The sequence below is a fragment of the Prionailurus bengalensis genome, chromosome A2, assembly GCF_016509475.1.
Source record: "Prionailurus bengalensis isolate Pbe53 chromosome A2, Fcat_Pben_1.1_paternal_pri, whole genome shotgun sequence".
NCBI classification, from domain to species: Eukaryota; Metazoa; Chordata; class Mammalia; order Carnivora; family Felidae; genus Prionailurus; species Prionailurus bengalensis.
Window position 1 is genome coordinate 126,061,006 of NC_057348.1, and position 20,243 is coordinate 126,081,248.

A 20,243-nucleotide genomic window follows, 5' to 3' on the forward strand; every position below is an offset into this window, starting at 1 on the left:
GAATTGTATTATTAGGTAGAGAGCCTTTTGCTGGCCTCTTCTAGTGGCTTATAAATGATGGGCTGGTCTTGTGCACTTATCCAGCCCATGATTTAAACATAGCATGTCCATGTTAATATTTTTCCTGTGCTAACTCTTTGCTTGAGATGCCCTCTTTCCTCTTCAAGAAGGTATCTGGAGTCTCCAGTTCTGGAAATGGCAGCGCAGCTTATATCAGTATAAACTTCCCTCAAATAACAATTATAAACTCTGGGTAAAATGCAGACAACTATTTGAAAGCACTAAGAGCTACCAAAAGCAGGCAGAAACTGGAGAGCAGTCAACCCTGGAAACAAGAAACCAGCGCTGGGCGAGATCTACATCTGTTTAGCTTTTCCCCCTGATCACATTGCCCAGTCTGTGTGAGCAGCTAGAGTTCAGGCAGGAAATCACGAGTCTTCTCTCTCTTTTTTTTTCCCCCTTTGTCAGTCTACCTAAAGGTTTCTCATTTTTTTGTTGTGCTTTTCAAAGAACTTTTGAGTTTTTAATTTGCTCCATTGTGTTTTATCTTCTATTTCATTCATTTCTGCTCTGATCTTTCTTATTTCTTTCCTTCTCCTTGCTTTGGGTTTGATCTTCTTCCCCGCCACCCCCCCCCCCCCGCCCACCATCCCGTGTCTGCAAGTAGAACCTTAAGTTATTGATTTGAGACCTTTCTTCCTTACTGATATAAACATCTACAGCTATAAATTTTTCTTCTAAGTGCTGTTTTAGATTACTCCCATAAGTTTGGGTATGTTGCATCTTTATTTTTATTAATCTCAGAGTTTTTAGTTTCCCTTGTGATTTAGTGTGTTGTTTAATTTCCATTTATTTGTGGATTTCCCAAAATTCTTTCTGCTGTTGACTTCTAATTTTATTCCATTCTACTGCAGTCAGAGAACAGGCTTTACTTGACGTCAGTCCTTTTGTTTTTTCTTTCCTTTTTTTAGATGTTTATTTATTTTGAGACAGAGGGCATGAGCACAAGTGGGGGAGGGAGAGAGAGGGAGAGAGAGAGAGACTCTTAATGCAGGGCTTGAATCCATGTACCCTGAGATCATGACCTACGTTGAAATCAAGAGTTGGCCACCTAACTGACTGTGCCTGACCTCAGTCCTTTCAAATGCATCAAAGCCTGTTTTATGGCCTAGAATGTGGTCTCTTCTGGAGAATGTTCTATGTACACTTGGGAAGAATGTGTATCTGGGGTTGTTTGGCTGAGTGTTCTGTAAATGTTTATAGGTCTGTTTGGTTGATATTATTGCCTAAGTCTTTTATTTTCTGTTGATCTTATGTTTAATTGTTCTAACCATTACTGAAAGTGGAGTATTGAAGTTCCCAACTATTGTTCCTTCCTTCAATTCTGTCAGTTTTTGTCTCATGTATTTGGCAGTTTTTTTAAAGTCAATTTTTCTAACATTAGTTTAGCCACTCCAGCTTCCTTATGGTTGCTGTTTGCATCATGTGTCTTCTTCTGTCTTTTTACTTTCAACCTACTCATATCTTTGAATCTTATCTGTATCTCCTGTTCCCAGGATAAGTTTGATATTGTTTTTTTACCCAATTTGATAGTCTCTGCCTTTTGATTGGGTTATTTAATCCATTCACATTTAATGTTATTATTGATACAGTCACATTTACAGCTCCCATTTTACTTTTTGTTTTCTATATCTTATGTCTTTTTGTTCCTTTTTTCCCTCTTTCACTGCTTTCGTTTGCATAAAGTGCATACTTTCTACTGTAGCATTTTAATTTCCATAATGATTTTTTTCACTATGCTTTCTGAGTTGTTTTCTTAGTAGTTGCTGTTGAATTTGCCATATAAATGTTAATTTATTAGATTTATACTAACTTATTTCAGATTTGTACTAACTTAATTTCAGTGAGAGATAAAACATTATTTCTATATAGCTGAATTCCCTCTTCCCCCTTTGGGAGCTGTTGCTACTACACATGTTACATCTAACTACTATGCTACAGACCCAACTAGACATTATTATAGTCATTACTTTATATACTATTATGTCTTTTAAAGAAGATGAGAGAAGAAAGGAGAACAAGTATCTATTTATAGCAGTAGCTCCATTAACCTTATTATTTACTATTTCCAGTTTTCTTCATTTGTTCCTGTGGGTTCACATTACTATTCGGCATCATTATCTTACATGCATATACAAATGGGTGGAGGGGTGAGTGGGTGGATGGATGGATGAATGGATAGATGGATAGGTACATGGATACATACATACTTCCATGCATACATATACAGTTGGCAGGCAGACAAATAGAATATACCAGATTGCCATATAAAAATGTATTTATTGCTATGGCTCATGGTCAAAAATGTTTAAAAACTGCTGTCGTAGACCATCTGTTGGCTGGGAAGAGGGGAAGAGGCTTGCTCTGGGATTTTTTTCAGTACTTGAAAGGCTCTGTTTGTCCTTCAGTATATCCTAAGCACTTTCCCTTCTGATCATGTTGGTCTCTTGACTCTATTTTCTTTTCTTTTTTATTTATTTATTTTTTTAATTTTTAAAAATATTTATTTTTGAGAGACAGAGTGAGACAAAGTGAGAGTGGGGGAGGGGCAGAGTGAGAGGGAGACACAGGATTGGAAACAGGCTCCAGACTCTGAGCTGTCAGCACAGAGCCTGACGTGGGGCTTGAACCCACAGACTGTGAGATCATGACCTGAGCTGAAGCCGGATGCTCAACCGACTGAGCCACCCAGGCGCCCCTCTATTTTCTTTTCAACAGAGAGAAAATGTGCTCAACTCACTGCACTCCCTTCAAAATTGTTGCATGTAGCCACCACCTTGTACAAACATTCACTTAGCCATGTGACAGGAGTTACATGCAATTTCCTGTCTTATTTAGTCCACCCTCAAATGCTTCTGTTATCAGGAAATACTAACAATGAGTTGGTACCTAGAGAACTTTCAATTCACTTCTTTAGAGAATTCTGAGACTTTTCACGAATGATTCATTCATTCATTTCTTAAGAGCATGACTGCGTACTTAGTAAAGTTAGGGTTAGTTTGTCATTTAAAATGAAACAGAGGCAAAATTAAGGTTAGTTTGTCATTTAAAATGAAACAGAAGGGCAGGCAGGTAAAACTGTTTTGCTCTGTCGCTAAAAACATTTATTCTCATGTTCTCAGCAGGTAAAATTGTCCTGATTGAGCTGGTCACTAAGGCTTGAATTAATTCAGTGGAGAAATCTATCAGACTGTTAACTACCCATTTAGAATGAGTAATTCCTACAGCTGATAAAATATTTTTTTTTATTAACCTTCAGGAGGTACTGAAATGGTGAGCTTGGGCCTTAACAAGATTCCAAACTTCTGGGAAAGCATCCAACCTGCTTTCAGAGACTTTGATCTATCTTGGTAGAATTTCAGAAAAGTGTACTGACATCGCTTGTGAACACAATCCAAGACCTCTTTCTAGATCCTAGACTTGGTTCCTCCTCTGCATTCTGAGTCTGCTGTCCTACACTCCTTGCCTCGCCCCCAGCCTGTCCTACCTAACTCTGGTCCATGAAATGCAGACCCGTTTTCACAGACAGAATTAACTAGGTTCAAACAAGGCAGCCAGAGAAAACAAAGTAGCTCCCCATATATGCATTATTCTAAAATTACCTGCTTTCCTAGTTATCTGTTGGTGGCTTCCTACACCACTAGCCAGTCAAGAGATTTTTTTAAGTGGCTCTGTAGTGTCATTATTGAGACACGGAGCATCTTCCTGATGTGTCCAGCCCTGGGGATCCACAGGAATCAGAAGTGCCCAGGACTAAAGCAAGATCCCCAGAGCTTTGGCTTTACAAGCCAAAGAGCTGAACTTGGAAGGGAAAGTGACAAGTTCTGTTTTTTTGCCTGAATTTTCAGCATTTGCACCAGCTCTGGAGAGGCAGGTGGGAGCAGTGGAGGGAGATTAAAGCCTTTCCCCATGTTGATTACAAAATTGTGACTGTATTACTGCAAATCTTCTGTATCAGGCAAGATTTGTCTTCCCTTCTTCTGTCCACCTGGCTGAAACCTCTAGTTGAAGAATAAATTGCTACATATCGATTGTTCATTTTATTTGTCCTTACCAGACATCCTTGCCATGTACTTCATTTGTGTGGCTATATTTGAAAATAAGAGGAGAAGAAGTAACATGTATTTTTAGGCTTCATTTCAGGATGTGGCCGGGACATTTTTTTAATGTTGTTTTTGGTACTTAATTTATTTAGTAACAGCACTCAATTTGCTTTTATTTATGAAAAAACGCAACGTGTGTGTGTGCATGCACCTGCATAGCTTCTACCTGAATGAAGTTCAAGTCAGTTGATCAGTATTTATACCATGGCTAGAGAAGTGAGATTTCTAGAAAGCTTGGAAGCAGAAAGAAAAATTAAAGTACATAAAAGGGGGCTCCTGGGTGGCTCAGTCAGTTAAGCATCCGACTCTTGATTTAGGCTCAGTTTATGATTTCACGGTTCGTGAGATCAAGCCCTGCATCGGGCTCCACGCTGACAGTGCAGAGCCTGCTTGGGATTCTCTCTCTCTCTCTCTCTCTCTCTCTCTCTCTCTCTCTCTCCCCCTCTCCCCCACCCTTCCTCCCTCTCTCCGTCCCTCCCTCTCTCTCTGTCCCTCCCCTGCTCCCTGCTCATGCTCTCTCTCTCTCTCTCTCTCTCTCTCTCAAAACAAAACAACAAAAAAACACCACTTTTGAAAAAACATATAAAAGGGTGATTTGGTCTCTGTAATTTAATTTTGTTTCAGTTCCTCATTTGTAAGCTTACCAGATAACCCTTCTAAAACACAAGATGGATCATGTGACTCCTCACCTTGTACTTGCCACAGCAGGAAGCTGAAGGGCACAATGGGGTCAGATAGACATGGATTTGGGTCCTGGCTCAGCCCCTTGCCCTCTGGGTGATCCTAATCCCTCCAGCCCCACATTCCCCATTTCTCCAGCCATGACGTGGGTCCGAGCCAGTGGTAGTGTTTGCCCTGTGGTGAGCTGTCTAGTACCAAGCGCTGTTGTGGTTACAACTCATTACCGTGGACTTCTCTTTGTGCCCTGCAGAACACTGTTCTGGCATCCAGGACACAGCCCTTGCCAGGTGTGCAACTTGATTTTTGTAACGCTTCGCAGTGCCCCGTTTGCTTGTACTCTACCCACTCCCAGTAGTTTGAAAGGAGCTCTAGACCCTGTGAAACTAACCTCCGGCAGTTATGCTATTTTTAAGTGCCTCTGGCCAAAAATGTAATGGGAAGGGAGGTTGACTAAAAGATAGTTTGGGGATTTGGCTTTCCATTTCTCCCATTAGCACAGAAAACTGAGAAGTGATGAGTCTCAGGACATTCTCCAAAATGAGAATGCTATGTCATGAACTGCCACCTATATAGTTCTTGCTGTCATCACGTGCCTGGGAGTAAAAAAATCACAGGTCTCTCCATCCCTTGCTGCCCACACGGAAAAGAACAATCAAATCTGTGTGGTTTGCCCTGAAATAATTTAGGAAATATGAAGGCTTTAAAGCGTAGGATTTGGCATAATGCAAATCAAAATAAAATAAGTCATGAATCAGTAATACTTTCACCCACGGCTTTGAAGTCTTTATTTTTATGATTATGGCTGCTAAGGACGGCAGGCTGCATAAACACCATTTAGAATAGCTGAAGGCTGGCATTCTGTAAGAAAAATGGCAACCAGAGCGATTTCCCTGGGGGTCCATAAGAACTAATTTTGTGTTTAATGTAACGGTTCCTAAATAACTCTGGATGCTTCACAGGAACACACAGGAAAGTGCTGGGAGCTCTGCAGCCTAGAGTGAGTCTAAGAGTGAATGAGTCTTCAGTGTTTATGGACTGAGAAAATCTATCTCTGGGGCTGAAAAAAAAGTGGGTGTTCTCATAAGAGGGTAGGGATGGGAGCTAGTGTAAACCATGGGCTTTGTTCTGCTTCTCTTTGGATTACTTTCTTTGAATGTAAGTACCTACCCTCTTGTCTCGGCTTTTCCTCTCCTCCCATCTTCCTTTTCTGTGTCCCCAACCCTTTCTGTTGTCATATCTGAAACCTCAGAAGTAAAAATACTCGCCTGGGTGGCTCAGTCAGTTAAGCGTCTGACTTCAGCTCGGGTCATGATCTCACAGTCCGTGAGTTCGAGCCCCACGTCGGGCTCTGTGCTGACGGCTCAGAGCCTGGAGCCTGCTTTGGATCCAGTGTCTCCCTCTCTCTCTGCCCCTCACCTGCTCATGGTCTGTCTCTCTCTCTCAAAAATAAATAAACATTAAAGATTTTTTTTAAAAAAACTCTTATTAATACATTGTACTGTTGGATGGTTTTTTTGGGGGGAGGGGGGTTTAGAAACACTGTTTCCCCAATTGGTACCCATCTTACCCATTCTTTGAGTCTGTCACCTGAAAATATCTAAAACGGAAGAAAATTCTAGAAAGGGAAGAGCTCCGGTAGGCTAAACCAACATGGTTTGTCTTAGGAAATGTTACTGTCACCTTACAAGCTTGGGTCAGGTGCCTTTTTGCTTACAAGTAAAACATCGTAACATATATGGTTGACATCTCACAGCAAAATTTCAGTTCAGCATTTCATTAGGAAGTGACAAATGAAACTCTGTTTCAACCTTCGTCCTTGGCATGTTTCTTGAGCCAGGTAAAAATTTAGAATCTACGGAGCGGCATATTCAGGGCAAACCCTGGCATGGCCATCACGGTGTTTCTGCTCTGACTTGGGGTCCTTCACTCTGCCTGCAGCTTTCCTACACTCTCCTAAAATAGCTGCAAAATCCTCCAAAACTCCAAAGCTATTTTCAGACCTGCTTTCCACTTAGAATAATTAGTTTCAATCATTACTCACAAGTTTAGTGCTAATTTGGGACAAAGTATTTATTTTATTTGCCCTAAAAATGTCTTTTTTGAGCTTCAGAGAGCCTCTATTCCAGGAATTACTGGGTGGTGTTCTCCTCTTCCAGGTGCTCAGTGACCATGTGGTGAAACACTGGATTGTCCCTGTGCAGAGGTGGCCTCCCTGGGGGTGGAACTGACACCCTGATGGAGGGCTCCTGAGGGACAGCCAGCAGGCACAGCTGTAGCCTGGTGTAGCGTCTGGTGTGTGTTGAATGAACAGAGTGGTTCCTCTGCTTTACTTTCAACATCCAATTCATTGTCCAAGTCACTTTCTTTAGTATTGTTTTAAATGTGTTATTTATTTTGAGAGAGAGAGAGAGAAAGAGAGAGAGAGAGCAGGGGAAGCGCAGAGAGGGAGGGGGACAGGGGATCCAAAGTGAGCTCTGCACTGACAACAGTGAGCCTGATGTGGGGCTCGAACTCATGAACCACAAGATCATGACCTGAGCTGAAGTTGGACCCTCAACCGACTGAGCCACCCAGGTGCCCTCACTTTCTTTATTATTGATGTAAAATTCACGTACCAAAAAAGTAACCATTGCAGAGTTCACTTGAAAGTGTGTCATCCGATGGCATTTACTGCATTCACAGTGTTGTGCAACCATCACATCCGTCTCGTTCAAGACATATTCGTCATCCAGAAGGAAACCTAGTATCCTCTTCCTCTCGTCCCCTGGCAACCACCGGTCTGCTTTCCGTCTCTGTGGATTTGCCTATTCAGTGCTGCTGTGAATATTCACATACTCGGTCGTATTGGTTTAAGTACCTGTTTTCATGTTTTTAAAGTCAAGTTATGCTTCCTTCTTAATTATCTTTCAGACTGTGATTACTTTCCTTTTAGTCAAGCTGTCCCCATGTCTTACGGCCTGTCGGCCCTTCTCCAGCCCACACTGTATACTACAGCTCTACACCCGTGTAAAAATGCAGATCTCTTTGTGCCCTCTGTCAATTTTAGGATTTCTCACAGGAGGAGGAACAAACTCCCTTCAGGGCAGACTGAGCTCTGTATGGTCAGGCTCTGACATCCCTTGAGGCTCATTCCACCATTCTGCCCCTCATCCTCTGTGCTGTAGCCACATTCACCTTTCTGTCCTACAAATTCTCCATGTCTGTCTCACCACAGGCCCTTTGCATGTGCTGTCCGGCTGCCTGGGTTGCTCTCCCCTCCTCTTTAACCAGTTAACTCTGACTCATCCTTGGGTTCTGAGCTCAAGCGTCACCTCTTCAGGGAAGCTGTCCCTGACTAAGTCAAACCCCTCTTACCCCCACCCCCACTGCCACTGTCATGGATGCCACAGGCTCCTGGAACCACTCCTTTGTGGCCCACGTCTCAGCCACAGTTTTGTGTGTGGATGATTATTTGATTAATAACTGTGTCGACAGAGACAAAAGAAGGCTATACACAGAACACGGGTTCTAGAGTCAGACTGCCTGGGTTCAAATGCTAGCACTGCCTCTTACTGGCTGTGTGATCTTGGGCAAGTTAATTAGCCTCTCTGTGCCTCTGTTTTCTCATCCATCAAATGAGGATCATAATAACACCTACCTTAGGAAGCTATTTTGAGAACAAAATGAATTCATGTGTGTTCAGTACTTGGCACTAGAATGACCTCAATAAAAGTATCATAAATATAATTATTTTTTTAAAGTGTGCTTACATCACCCCCTGCCCCTCATACATAGACTGCAAGCTCAGGGAGGGCAGGGGACCATGCTTCTAATGCTCACCATTATAGCTCCAGAGCCTGACCCAGGATACACACACAGTTAATGCTTGTTACATTTTTATTGAATGCTTGCATGAATCCTTTTTCCTCTTCACCAGAGAAGAATATTAGCAACTAGTTTCCTGTCTTCCTGTCCATATCTGCAGGGCTGTATTTCAGTGGTCTCTATGTCCCAGCTTGCGATGTGTTGGCTTTTGGCCCTGGCCCCTGCCCCTGCTCACTTCCTCAGCTGGTTTGCTTTGAGAATTGTGCCATCGTGTGTGGAAAGTTGAAGGCGGGGACCCTCCTTCCATGGCCTTGTCATGGTGGAGTGGCCCAATCTTAGAATAGCCACAAGAACACACAGGAGACTTGCTGTGTGCCAAGCCCTGTGCTACCTGCTTTAGAAATGGCAAGGACACCTGGGTGGCTCAGTTGGTTAAGCATCTGACTTCAGCTCAGGTCATGATCTCATGGTTTGTGGGTTCGAGCCCCGTATCAGGCTCTGTGCTGACATCTCAGAGCTTGGAGCCAGCTTCTGATTCAATCTCCAGGCTCTGAGAGCTCAGAGCCTGGAGCCTGCCTCTCTCTCTACCCCTCCCCAGTTTACTCTCTGTCTCTCAAAAATGAATAAATGTTTAAAAAAAATTAAGAAATAGCAAACTGGTAAGGCAGGAACAGTTTGTGTCCTCTTGTTACAGATGGGGAAACTGAGGTGTGGAGCAGGTGAATAGTCATTTGCCCAGAGTCAAAACTCTTGATAAGTGGTAGAGCCGAAGTCTGGATGTATGCAGCCTTTTTCTAGAGTCTGTGTTCCTAACCTCATCCTTGAATAATGAACATGACCCCATTTAACATCACAGCTTAGGTTAAGGCACCAGAGCGGAGTAGACATCCCATTGAGTTCTGACCTGGCGATCGCCCCCACCTTCTGTATACGCCTGAGGGTCCTAACAGATAGACGGACAGCAGGACAAATTCTCTAGAGAGACATTTTGTTAAAAAACAAAGCTAGAGGGAAAAAATAAAGGTGACAGTTATTTATCTTAAGATGAAAGAAACTATTTTTTAAAACTCTCATCTCTTATACCAGGGGGTTAAAAAAAGAAAGTGTCACTTCCCTTCTGATTGTACATTTCAGGGGTTTAATGCACTCTGGGGCCCTGTACTGCTGTGTGTTTATCACAGGTATACATATTTAAATAAACAAAGACCTCCTGATGCATTTTCGAAAATGAACACATTATAATTTTAAATGCCAACTTACTCGGGATTTTTATTTACACCTGTGGATGAAATCATTTTGAGCAGGCGAGGGTAGAATCGGTCTTACAACTACTTTGTTAGGTGATTTTAAGATGTTGACAGTGAAATGAGAGGAGCCTCAAGCAGAAATTTCTTCCAAGTAATGAAACCTCCACCACCGTGGTATGGCTTGCCCTGTCCGTATCATAGCATGTCAGATGGCTCATGGCATGAATTTAGAAGGCATTGTAATCCTGTGGCACAGTGGTAAGCAGGAAAAGCAGAACGCAAAACCGTGTGCATCTATACGGACAGACAGATGTAGCAACAAACTCCACAGGAAATAGCCTGCAGGGAAATCCACAGAAGGTTGGCAGTGCTTGTCCTGCCCAGTGGTATTCTGCTTAGATTTTTCTGTGTTTCTCTACTTTACAAATTATCCTATAATGAGCTTGTGTTCGTTTATATCCAGACATAAGCCTCAATTTAAAGAGAAGGGGAAGGGGCGCCTGGGTGGCACAGTCGGTTAAGCGTCCGACTTCAGCCAGGTCACGATCTCGCAGTCTGGGAGTTCGAGCCCCGCGTCAGGCTCTGGGCTGATGGCTCAGAGCCTGGAGCCTGTTTCCGATTCTGTGTCTCCCTCTCTCTCTGCCCCTCCCCCGTTCATGCTCTGTCTCTCTCTGTCCCAAAAATAAATAAACGTTGAAAAAAAAATTAAAAAAAAAATAAAGAGAAGGGGGAAAAAAAGCCACAAAACTATCACAGTCTTCGCTCCTAGCTGAGATGAAGAGTCTTCACATCCGAAGACCTTTGAAGAAGACGAGAACCTTTGGAAGTGTCCCTGAAGGGCGACAGTGAGGGATGATGAGGAAGGTGGTGAGGGTGGTGGCAGTGTGGCAGTGTGGGACCCCATGCCCCGTGTGGCTCCGTCTCCTCCTAACTTCCACCTCTATGAAATCTCCCTCTCCCTCTGCTCTCCATTTTATAGTTCCCCTTGCAGAAAAATGTTTTGATTGTCCTTGAAAGGCTTTTTAGCCCTTTTATTTTTTATTATTATTAAAAAAAATTTTTTTTAACATTTATTTATTTTTTGAGAGACGGAAACAGAGCATGAGCAGAGGATGGGCAGAGAGAGAGGGAGACGCAGAATCCGAAGCAGGCTCCAGGCTCTGAGCTGTCAGCACAGAGCCCAAGGTGGGGCTGGAAACCATGAACCACGAGATCGTGACCTGAGCTGAAGTCGTACGCTTAACTGACTGAGCCACCCAGGCACTCCCCCCCCCCCCCACCACCTTTGTCATTTTTAACCATCTTGTTCAGGAAACCCATGATAAGTAACTTGGGAGAACACAGAGGAGAGGTTACCAGAACCAGCAGCCGTTCTGTTGACAGGAGTGCCTATGGGTGTCCCTTCCCTTGACTCTGTAAAAGCAGCTAATGATTAGCTGTTTGTGGAGGCTGAGGAAATGTCTCTGTTTGCTTTTGATCTTCCTCAGCATGATAATGTTTAAACAAGGATGAACACTCGCCCAGAATTCCTTTCGGGTGCCCATGGAAAGAGCTTGTTCATGGAGCTGATCTTGAAGTGGCCCCTGGGCCGAGTGATGAAGGGGCTGTAAACTCACTGCCTCTCCCCGCTGATGAGGAAGGATGGGGCCTGAGCTTTAGAGCAGGGGCTGCCTTATGAAGCTCTGAGTACTTGGCTCTAGGTTACAGAATGGGCACGTCCCGCCAGTGCCTGGTCCCTGCCAGAAGGTAAGCTGTGGTCTGATGTGGTGACCTCTCCAGAACTCTGTGTCCCCGGGACCCCGAGGGCACTGATGATGAAACTGACTCAGTTCCAGAGAACCCCAGATTTCGAACGCGTGTGGTACGGTGCCTGCACCACATACACCATCGCCTAGATCGGTTGGCAGGCTTGTGTTTTCTGAGCTTTCTCCCCTCTGTGCGTTTCGGCATTAGAGCTGGCCAGACCCGGTTCCCATCCCACGTGGCCCACTTGCTGGCAGTGAGTGACCTTGCCATGGTGCCTGGTTTCCTCAGGGGTCAAATGGGAGCATTATTACCTGCCTCGCGAGGTTATCAGTAGGAGTAAATGTGATAATCTGTGAAAACTGTCTGTCAAATTATTGGCACTTACTTCCCCTGCCCTTCCCTTCCCCCTCCGGCTCTTACTTTTTTATAGGTTTCAGAAGCTGACTGGGCTGTAGGTTACTGGCCACCTGTGTTTCTGACTATTGTTGGATTTAGCCAAACTTAACCTATTAGAATTACTACCTATTAGGAGTATGCTCTTATTCCAGGCAGTTTAGCGAGGGGTCTTCCGGGTGGAGCCAAGGGGACATGAAAGAAAGCTGATGCCGTTTTTTGGAAGAGTGGAATCCACTCTCATGGTTTGGGGGAAAGGCCTTTGGATAGTTCAGTGTCCTCTCAATGCAATCAGCTTCTCCGTGGAGTTCATACAGCAATTATCACAGAGAAAGAGGGAGAGAGGAGTTTATGAGAATCTTATATTTCCTCTCCCTACGCTTCCTTCATCCCTCCCCCCTCCACCTTTCCCTCTTTTCTCATCCTCGCCTCCTAGAATTCCAGAATCGTATGGTTTTGGAGCTGGAAATGCCCTTGAACGGGGTCATCTCCTCCCGTCCCTGCACTTGATGGATAGGGAGACCAAGACCTAGGGTCTCAAAGCTCCCCCTCTTCTTCTAGCCCATGAAGGTGGCCCACTGAGGAAACTTGTGAAGCTAGAAGAAACCAAGGCCAGTTCTTCCTTTTAATGTTGGAATATGGTAGTTGTTCAATGAGCCCCCAAGGAGCAGAGAGAATGACCGACGCTCCCCCTCTGCAGATTCCTGACCCTGTAGGGAAGGCCCTGTAGGCAGTGTTGTAGCAGTAAAGTCAGAGGTGCTCAGAGCCCTGGAGAACCCTCACCCTATACTGCTCTCTGTCCCACATTGCACCTGTCTCCCCTCAGGGATACGTGCCTGTGTTTGCATTGACCTAAGACAGGGGCTTCTTTCTTCTATGATAATCCTGGCTCTTTGGGAACATAGGGCATAAGCCACCGAGCAAACTTTATCTCTTCTGGACAGATTGAGACAAAGAGGAGGTTGAAAGACTTTTCGCTATTGCTTTGTGTCCGTGTTACACTGTGTGTGTGAGCCCTTGCTCTGCAAAGAGGCATGCCAGGGCCATTAAGACCGCTGATAACCATTAAGGCACTTAGCTCCTTGGAGAACTAAGCAATGTAACTGAGTACTTGGCTGCCCATCGACCTTCAAAATATCAACATTCTAAAGGCTAAACAAATATCCCAGAAAAACTTTGCAATAGGCTTGTTACACTTAGAAGGCCAAACATGGTTCTTATTGAGCTGATACTGAGATGTAATTTGCTTTTGTGTTGGTGTTTTCTTTTAGAGTACAGTGACGGTTTTTAATGACCTCAACCATTCTTTGGTTCCACTCCAAATGGGATCATTTACAGATACCCATAGATGTGCTGGCTTCTATTATTGTCCATGGCATTTCCGCCCTTGAAGATGCTGGCAAAGATAAGCCCTTGCTTACAATTAACGGTACAGAAACTGTTGTCTCTGTCATTTGCACCCATGCCTGTGGCATCCAAATGAAAGTTCAGTCTCTTGACCTTGCATGGTCTGAGTCAGGGACTTCTTTATTTTATGATGGCAATTTATCTTTTTTAAGGAAGCTCACCTGTGCTGCTTTATCCATCATATACTGCGTTTTCAGAAGCTGTCTTGAGTGTGCAGAGAAAACTAGCGGTTCACATGTGGAAAACTCACTGTCCAGGAGGTCACCTCCAGAATCCATAAAGCAAGCAAAAACAACCAACTCAAAACAAAGCAACTTTATCTGGAAATTTGACCCAGAGGGTTCCAAGTGAGGACACCCCTCCCCCGCCATCCAGGATGCAGGATAAGGGTGGCCATTTGGAGTTTGCTTTTGAAAATGCCTGCCAGTAGTCCTAAAAGTCTGTCTCCAGCTAACTCTGTGGGCACCGCTGTAACACATGTTAATACCTAGCTCACAGGTGTTTTAAGTTAACTGAACGGGGAAGCCGAAAGGACCACTGAGCTTGGTGGTGGCTGGACAGGCCACCGAGTGAAATTAGATTGCTTTTCCTATTTGTGTTTCTCACTCAGGACCGGATGAGCAAGGAATATTTGTTTCAGGAAGGGGGAGGAGTAGAAAGAAAGAAAAAAAAAGTCCAAAGGTCCACAAACAAATCGAGGTTGGTCTCAAGCCTTGGAACCCTTCTGTCACTGCAGAGACAAGCTGAGTCAGCTGATCCAGGGCAGACCCAGGGTGCAGCACATCTGAAACATAGCCAAGAGTGTTTTCTCTTAGGACTTGGCATTTCTGAATGCCTATGCCTTGGGCATCTTGTAGATTGGAGTTAAAATCTCTGACACTGAGTCCCATGATTGCTGAGCCAAAGAGCAGAGGGGATTTGGTGTTGTTGAAGCTGGCAGTGGGGTGGGTGCGAAAGAATGACGGTATCACCCATGTTTGGTCTGAAGCTAGAGAAACAAGTCCAGCCTACAGTTGTTCTTGTAACTCATCTTGGGAGAGAGAAGCCATAAGGTGGGATCCTCAGGAGACCTCTCTGATTCATCCATTCAGCGAGTACCTGTCACATGCCTCCTGTGCGCTGGGCTCCCTTCATGTGTTACCTCATGGGATTATCTGAGAAGAGGCCCAGTCAGATGCTTGCACCGTGTGGGGGTGATAGCTGAAATGGTAGGTTTGTTTTGAATAATGAAAACTGTCTTTCCAGACCACAGGTATGAAAAATATGAAGGCTGAGTTCAAAATAAGCAATTGCAGAGCCTTGTCTGAGTTGCTCACGCTTCAAAGCTGATTGGGGATCCTGTGAGAAATGCACAGATTGGCCCTAACCTCAGAGATTCCGATTCTGTGAGGGATGGAGTTCACAAATCTGTGCTTTTAAAAACAAGAACCAGTGTGATTTTGATGGAGGCAGATGGTGGGCTAACCCCCAGGATTCTAGAAATACATTTGTAGGGTCGTAGTTTTGGGTTGTGCAGGTCAGCTCCCTGGGAGATTTTGTCCCAACCCTACACACACCCCCATTTCCACCCTTTCTGCCCCGGTGAGCCTCTTTTACTTAGAAGAGTATTGTTTCTACCTGCTGATATGTGGACGAAGCAGACAATTTGAGAACCAGCTGTTCTAAATAAAACAATTTTAGGCAGAGTTCAGAGGGAGGGCTCTCAGAGGTTGCTTTTGTTTTCCTGTGAAGTTTTCAGGAGGAAGGACCCAAGGATCCATCCAGTAAGGCGGGCTGGCCTCATCTGGGAGCCTGCCCTACTCCGTCTCTTATACCTGCCTGGCCAGGAGATAGAGCAGTGGAAAGCAGACCTCAGTTCAGACCCTCCTCTAACTCTTCTCCACCGTGTGATCTTGACTGGAAACTCACATATGGCTTAACCTTTCTGTGCTGTAGTTCACTCACGAATAACTGGTAGGGTGTTCGCCTCATGCAGGCCGGCTGGGGCAGGTAATAGGGACGATGTCTACAAAACAAGGAAGGCTCCGAAGCAGGCTTCTCAAACTTGCCAAGCTTGTAAATCACTCCGAGGTCCTGAGAAAATGTTGATTTCAAGGCAGTAGGTCTGGGGTGAGCCTGAGACTTTGCATTTCTGACAGACTCCCAAGTGAGGTCAGTGCTGATGGTCCACGGACCGCACTCTGAGTAGCAGGAATCTAAAAGGTGCTCTTCAGTGTTGCTGTGAACTGGTAGTGCAGTCAACTAAGTTACCACACTGGCAATTCTTTTTTCAGCCCTAGAAATAGAAGACAGTCCTACCCCTTACCTAGCACTGAGGTCTGTGCGTGCAGATGTCGCATAGAACGCTTCTAGCCATAAATAATTTTCCCCTGGTTCCTTAAACTATTAATTGTCTCTGATAATATGAGATACTGAATAAGAGGGCATAGCAGGGGGATCATCTACTCTGTGGGCTGAGAGAGGTTATCAAGATCAAGGCTTCAGATGTACAAAATATAGGTAGCCCTTAAAGGTCAGGAATTAGGGTTCCTTAAATCTCCTAGAGTTTACCCACGAAAGAAAAGCTTTTAGATAGAAAACAAAAGGAGAATGTCTTTCCCTCATCTGATAACACCAGCTTTAAAATTGTATCCAAGGCACCTGGAGGGACTGTTTAAATGCAGATCACCTGGCCCCCGCCTGGAGTTACTAACTCAGTAGGTTGAGAGGGGCCTGGGAATATGCATGTTTCATGAATTCCCAGACGATACCGATGATCACACTTTGACTAGCTGACTTTAGGCTCCAAAGGCCTTCTCTGAGAGTCATAAGCATGGAGAGCAATGGAAGCCTGTGTCCCTTCTTCCTTCGCATGCTAACCCTTCTGATCACAGTGGTGTTGCCCGGAATGGGCGTGTTTAAGTGGGGCTGGCGTTTACAGCGTGAACGGGAGATTCACCTGTCTTCAGGTATCTGAAGGCTCTCTGAGGGTTAGGAAAGATGTGATTTGTGGCTCCTACATGTTGCAGTTCCCAGCACAGCAGGGTCCTGCGGGTTCTCTAATCTGGGTGGCTGGCTAATCACCGGAGGGGGTATCTAAAAACAGAGCCTCCCCAGGGTGCATCCTGAGAGATTTGGGTGAGCAGCCAGGTGTGGGACTCCCTGCGTGGAGAAGAGCGAAGCACCAGATGGGCTTTCGGAGCTTCTTTCCTTTTTAATGATTCTCAGATTCAGCTCTAATGATCACTCAGCAAGCAAATGATTCCCTGGCAGGAAATTGGACCCTTTGTGGAGTCCATTTCCTCGCTAGATTCCCTAAAGTTATAGTCAATACATTCCGGCTGCATTTTCCAAAGTGCTTCATTTCCCATCCAAGGATGGCTTCCAGCCAAGACCATCTGGCCAAGGGGATTCATCTGGGGTGAAGGCCCTCATTAGGAATAGCACACTGTCCATGGTCAGGAACCGATAAAAGCCCTAATGATCAAATCCCAAAGAGAACACTTCTCAGGCAGACTCAAAGTGAGGTTAAAATTGAGGCAATTATTTAGATAATCAGCTCGCAAGGAGCAGTCCCCCCGCCCCCAATTTGTGTGTCATACACGGACGGACTGGGGAGTGCCGTCTTCCCTGGCGTTTCCTGGTTCACCAGCAGAGGCTTGGTGAGTGTCAGGGGGCACCGTGCTCAGTGTCAGCTGAGCTTTATAAAGGCGACTCTGGGAGGTGCCGGGTGGCTCAGTCGGTTGAGGGCTTGATTCTTGATTTTGGCTCAGGTCATGACCTCACAGTTCGTGAGTTGAGCCCTGCATCAGGCTCTGCGCTGACATTGCCAGGCTGCTTGGGATTCTCTCTCTCTCTCTCTCTCTCTCTCTCTCTCTCTCTCTCTCTCAAAATAAATAAACTTAATAAAACAATTTTTTTAAAGGTGACTTGGGTACAGTGTCTGTTCTTTATGTTATCTGCTATCAGGGAAAGGCAGACACTTAACCGTCTAACTGGAAAGGCAGAACCCCAAGAACAGCACATCTCTTTTTTGTTTCTTTAATATTTTTGAAAGTTTATTTATTTTGAGATAGAGCGTGCAAGCACGAGCTGGGGAGGGGCAGAGAGAGAGACCGAATCCCAAGCAGGCTCTGCCCACTGTCACCACAGAGTGCAATGCGGGGCTTGATCTCATGAACCGTGAGATCATGACCTGAGCCGAAATCAAGAGTAGGATGCTTAACCAATGGAGCCACCCAGGCGCCCCTGCTCTTTTTTTTTTCTTTAAGTTTATTTATTTTGAGAGAGAATGGCATGTATCTAAAGTAGACCTCCTGCCATGCTTCCTCCCTTGCCCAGGGAGGGATGCTCATCTTCCCTCCTAAAGCTAAGCAGTGTGAGGCCCCGCCCAGGAGGGGCCAGGAATGCAGCTCTCTGCAGCTGAGGTGCTCCTGCAGAGGGCTGGCAGCTGACAGCTGTTTGCCCACAGCACTGCCTGCCTCTGGGGCAGAGACTTGTGATGAGGGTCTGGCCAGCTGCAGTTCTCCAACCTTGGCAGGAATCAGAATCACCTGCAGGGCGGGCTCGTTAACAACAGGTCACCAGGCCTCACTCGCCTTTCTGATCCAGTCGGTCTAGGATCAGACCCTGGCCGGAGGCTTTCTAACAAACTCCCAGGTGATGTTGAAGCTCTTGGGCCCCGGGCCTTACTTTAGGAACCACAGGGATAGCAGCTGTCAGCATGGCCATCACAACTTACCCAGAGGACACATGGAGGGTGACTGAATGACAGGTAGGAAGACTTCACAGTTCTGCTGGTGACCCAGGTGAGAGAAGATGGGGCTCTGAAACAGGCCACGGTCATGGGACTAGAGAACAAAAAGAGCGAGCTCCAGACCCATGAGGCGGTGGAATCAGTGGGCCAGGCCGGAGGAGGAGAGGGACGAGTCAGAGCAGCTCTAAGGATGGAAATACCAGGAACTGAGATAGACATGGGGGGAGGGGAACGGCAGGTCCCTTTGTGACCCTGTTGGGCTTGTGGTTCTGTGGAGACATTCAGGTAGAAATGTTAAAAAGGTTGTCGAAATGCCGTTCACACCTTGGGAGAGAAATCTGAGCCGCAGGTACAGGTTTGGGGGCCTTCGGGACAGAGGTTTAAGCTGAAGCACTGGAGCGAAGTGAGGTTAGTGGAGGACAGCTCACGGGGGAGGGGGTGGAGAGGCGCCCAGGGGAGCCAGAAGACTCACTTTGTAGGGCCGGACACAGAAACGGGTGACTGGCATGCTCCGACTTGCATGACACACGGTGTGCCCCCAGAAGGGGTGGAATCCGATGCTGGAGCATCTCACAAACAAAACCCAAATATGACAAACGCTGGGGCCCCCTCAAAGGAACCGTCGTCAAGGGGCTGGCTTGTGACTGAGGCGTGAGTTCGAGGAGCTGGTCCACCTCTTTGGGAGCACGTAGTTTGTTAACCCTTCATTTACTTGGCTGGTGCAGTTGTCTTTTGCCTTGGTGATCAATCAAGTCCCTCTGTGGTTCCCATGCCATTTTGGAGGAGCCGCGCAAGCGAAAAGCAGCACAGCCTATAAACACACGTGGGGTGTTGGAGCCACCACAGCGGGGCTTTCTTCTCGGAAGAGCATCAAAGCGAACATATGGTGGTTCTAGATGGAGCGGGGTGGGGGGGGGGTGGCTTTTCCACCTGTGAGCTAGGCTCGGGGGAGAAAAGACCCCCACGTATTCCTCTTCCTTTCTCCACGTTTGGTATCTAGATCCTCCTGGGACCTTGAAACCACTGGTTTTACAAGGATCGAAAGGATTCTGACAGCTTGTTTTGAGCTATCTGTGCTAGAATGCTACAAAGCGAATTGATTACTATGAACTGAGACCCCCCCCCCCCCACCCCAGGTGATAACTGTGCGTTTATAGGTAGTTTGCTTTTTAACTTGTGGGGCTTTTTTAGTCCTCTGCGTCTTCACGAACCCTAAGAACAGAGATGAAGCCCGACAAGCCTCTGAATAAGGCTGATGAGTCAGGCTCAGGCATTTCCTGGCTCCTCCGGCTGCCCCCAGCTGGGTGTGCTTTCGGTACGAACACACACCAACTTGTGCTCTGTCTTTGCAGTTCTGTACGGAGCTAAACCAGCCTCTCCTGCCCAACATCCGCAAGTGGAAGCAGCCCCGGGGATGCTGGAAGGCCGTTGTCGCCGAGATGCCCTCCACGCCGCTCCAGAAGGTACCTTCGTCTGCAAAACTTGGATTTTATCTCCGTTTTGTGGAAACCTTTCTTTTCCCTAATCACAGACATTTAAAACTTTCCTTCGCCAACATCCCTGGTGCAATTTTGTGTTGCTGCACATTTCTTAGCTCTTTGCTATTCGTTGCAAAATGCCCTGGTTCTTGCTTCATGTTTCGATCGGGAATGGACGGCTGCCCAGGCGGAAACGGGGGTTTGGGGTATTGGGAGGAGTGGAGAAATCCTGTCTGGAGCCAAGGCTGCAAATGGGGTATTTCTGTCCTTTGTCCTCTTAATCCTGTCGCCACAGTTCTATCCTCTGCCAAGTTTGTGGAGAGCCCATTGTTCATTGACTGAAAACTTCAAATTCACTTAATTCATAGGCGAAGCATTTGCTTTTCGTGGTAGAAATTGTGCACATGGAAATGTTCTGTGGACATTTTGAGCAGATTTTAATTTTGAGTCTTCTTTCGTTGGTATTTCCCCTGTGGCTGTGGGCAAATCACTGTAAGGGTATGTTTTCACTCTGACAGATCTATTCAAGACTGAGGTTTTTACTCATTTGGAATGTTTGATATTAGTGGGGTTTTAGATTTTAAAATAG

The 20,243-nt window shown here is 45.7% G+C and overlaps 1 protein-coding gene across 1 annotated transcript in view; it reads left to right on the forward strand.

Moving 5' to 3' along the window:
• The window catches only part of EEPD1 (endonuclease/exonuclease/phosphatase family domain containing 1), a 112,336-nt gene that overhangs the window by 78,620 nt on the left and 13,473 nt on the right, over positions 1–20,243 (forward strand). Inside the window, exon 4 of the mRNA XM_043589251.1 lies at positions 19,529–19,639. Coding sequence (XP_043445186.1) covers positions 19,529–19,639 — 111 coding nt within the window. The remainder of the gene's footprint in view (positions 1–19,528; positions 19,640–20,243) is intronic.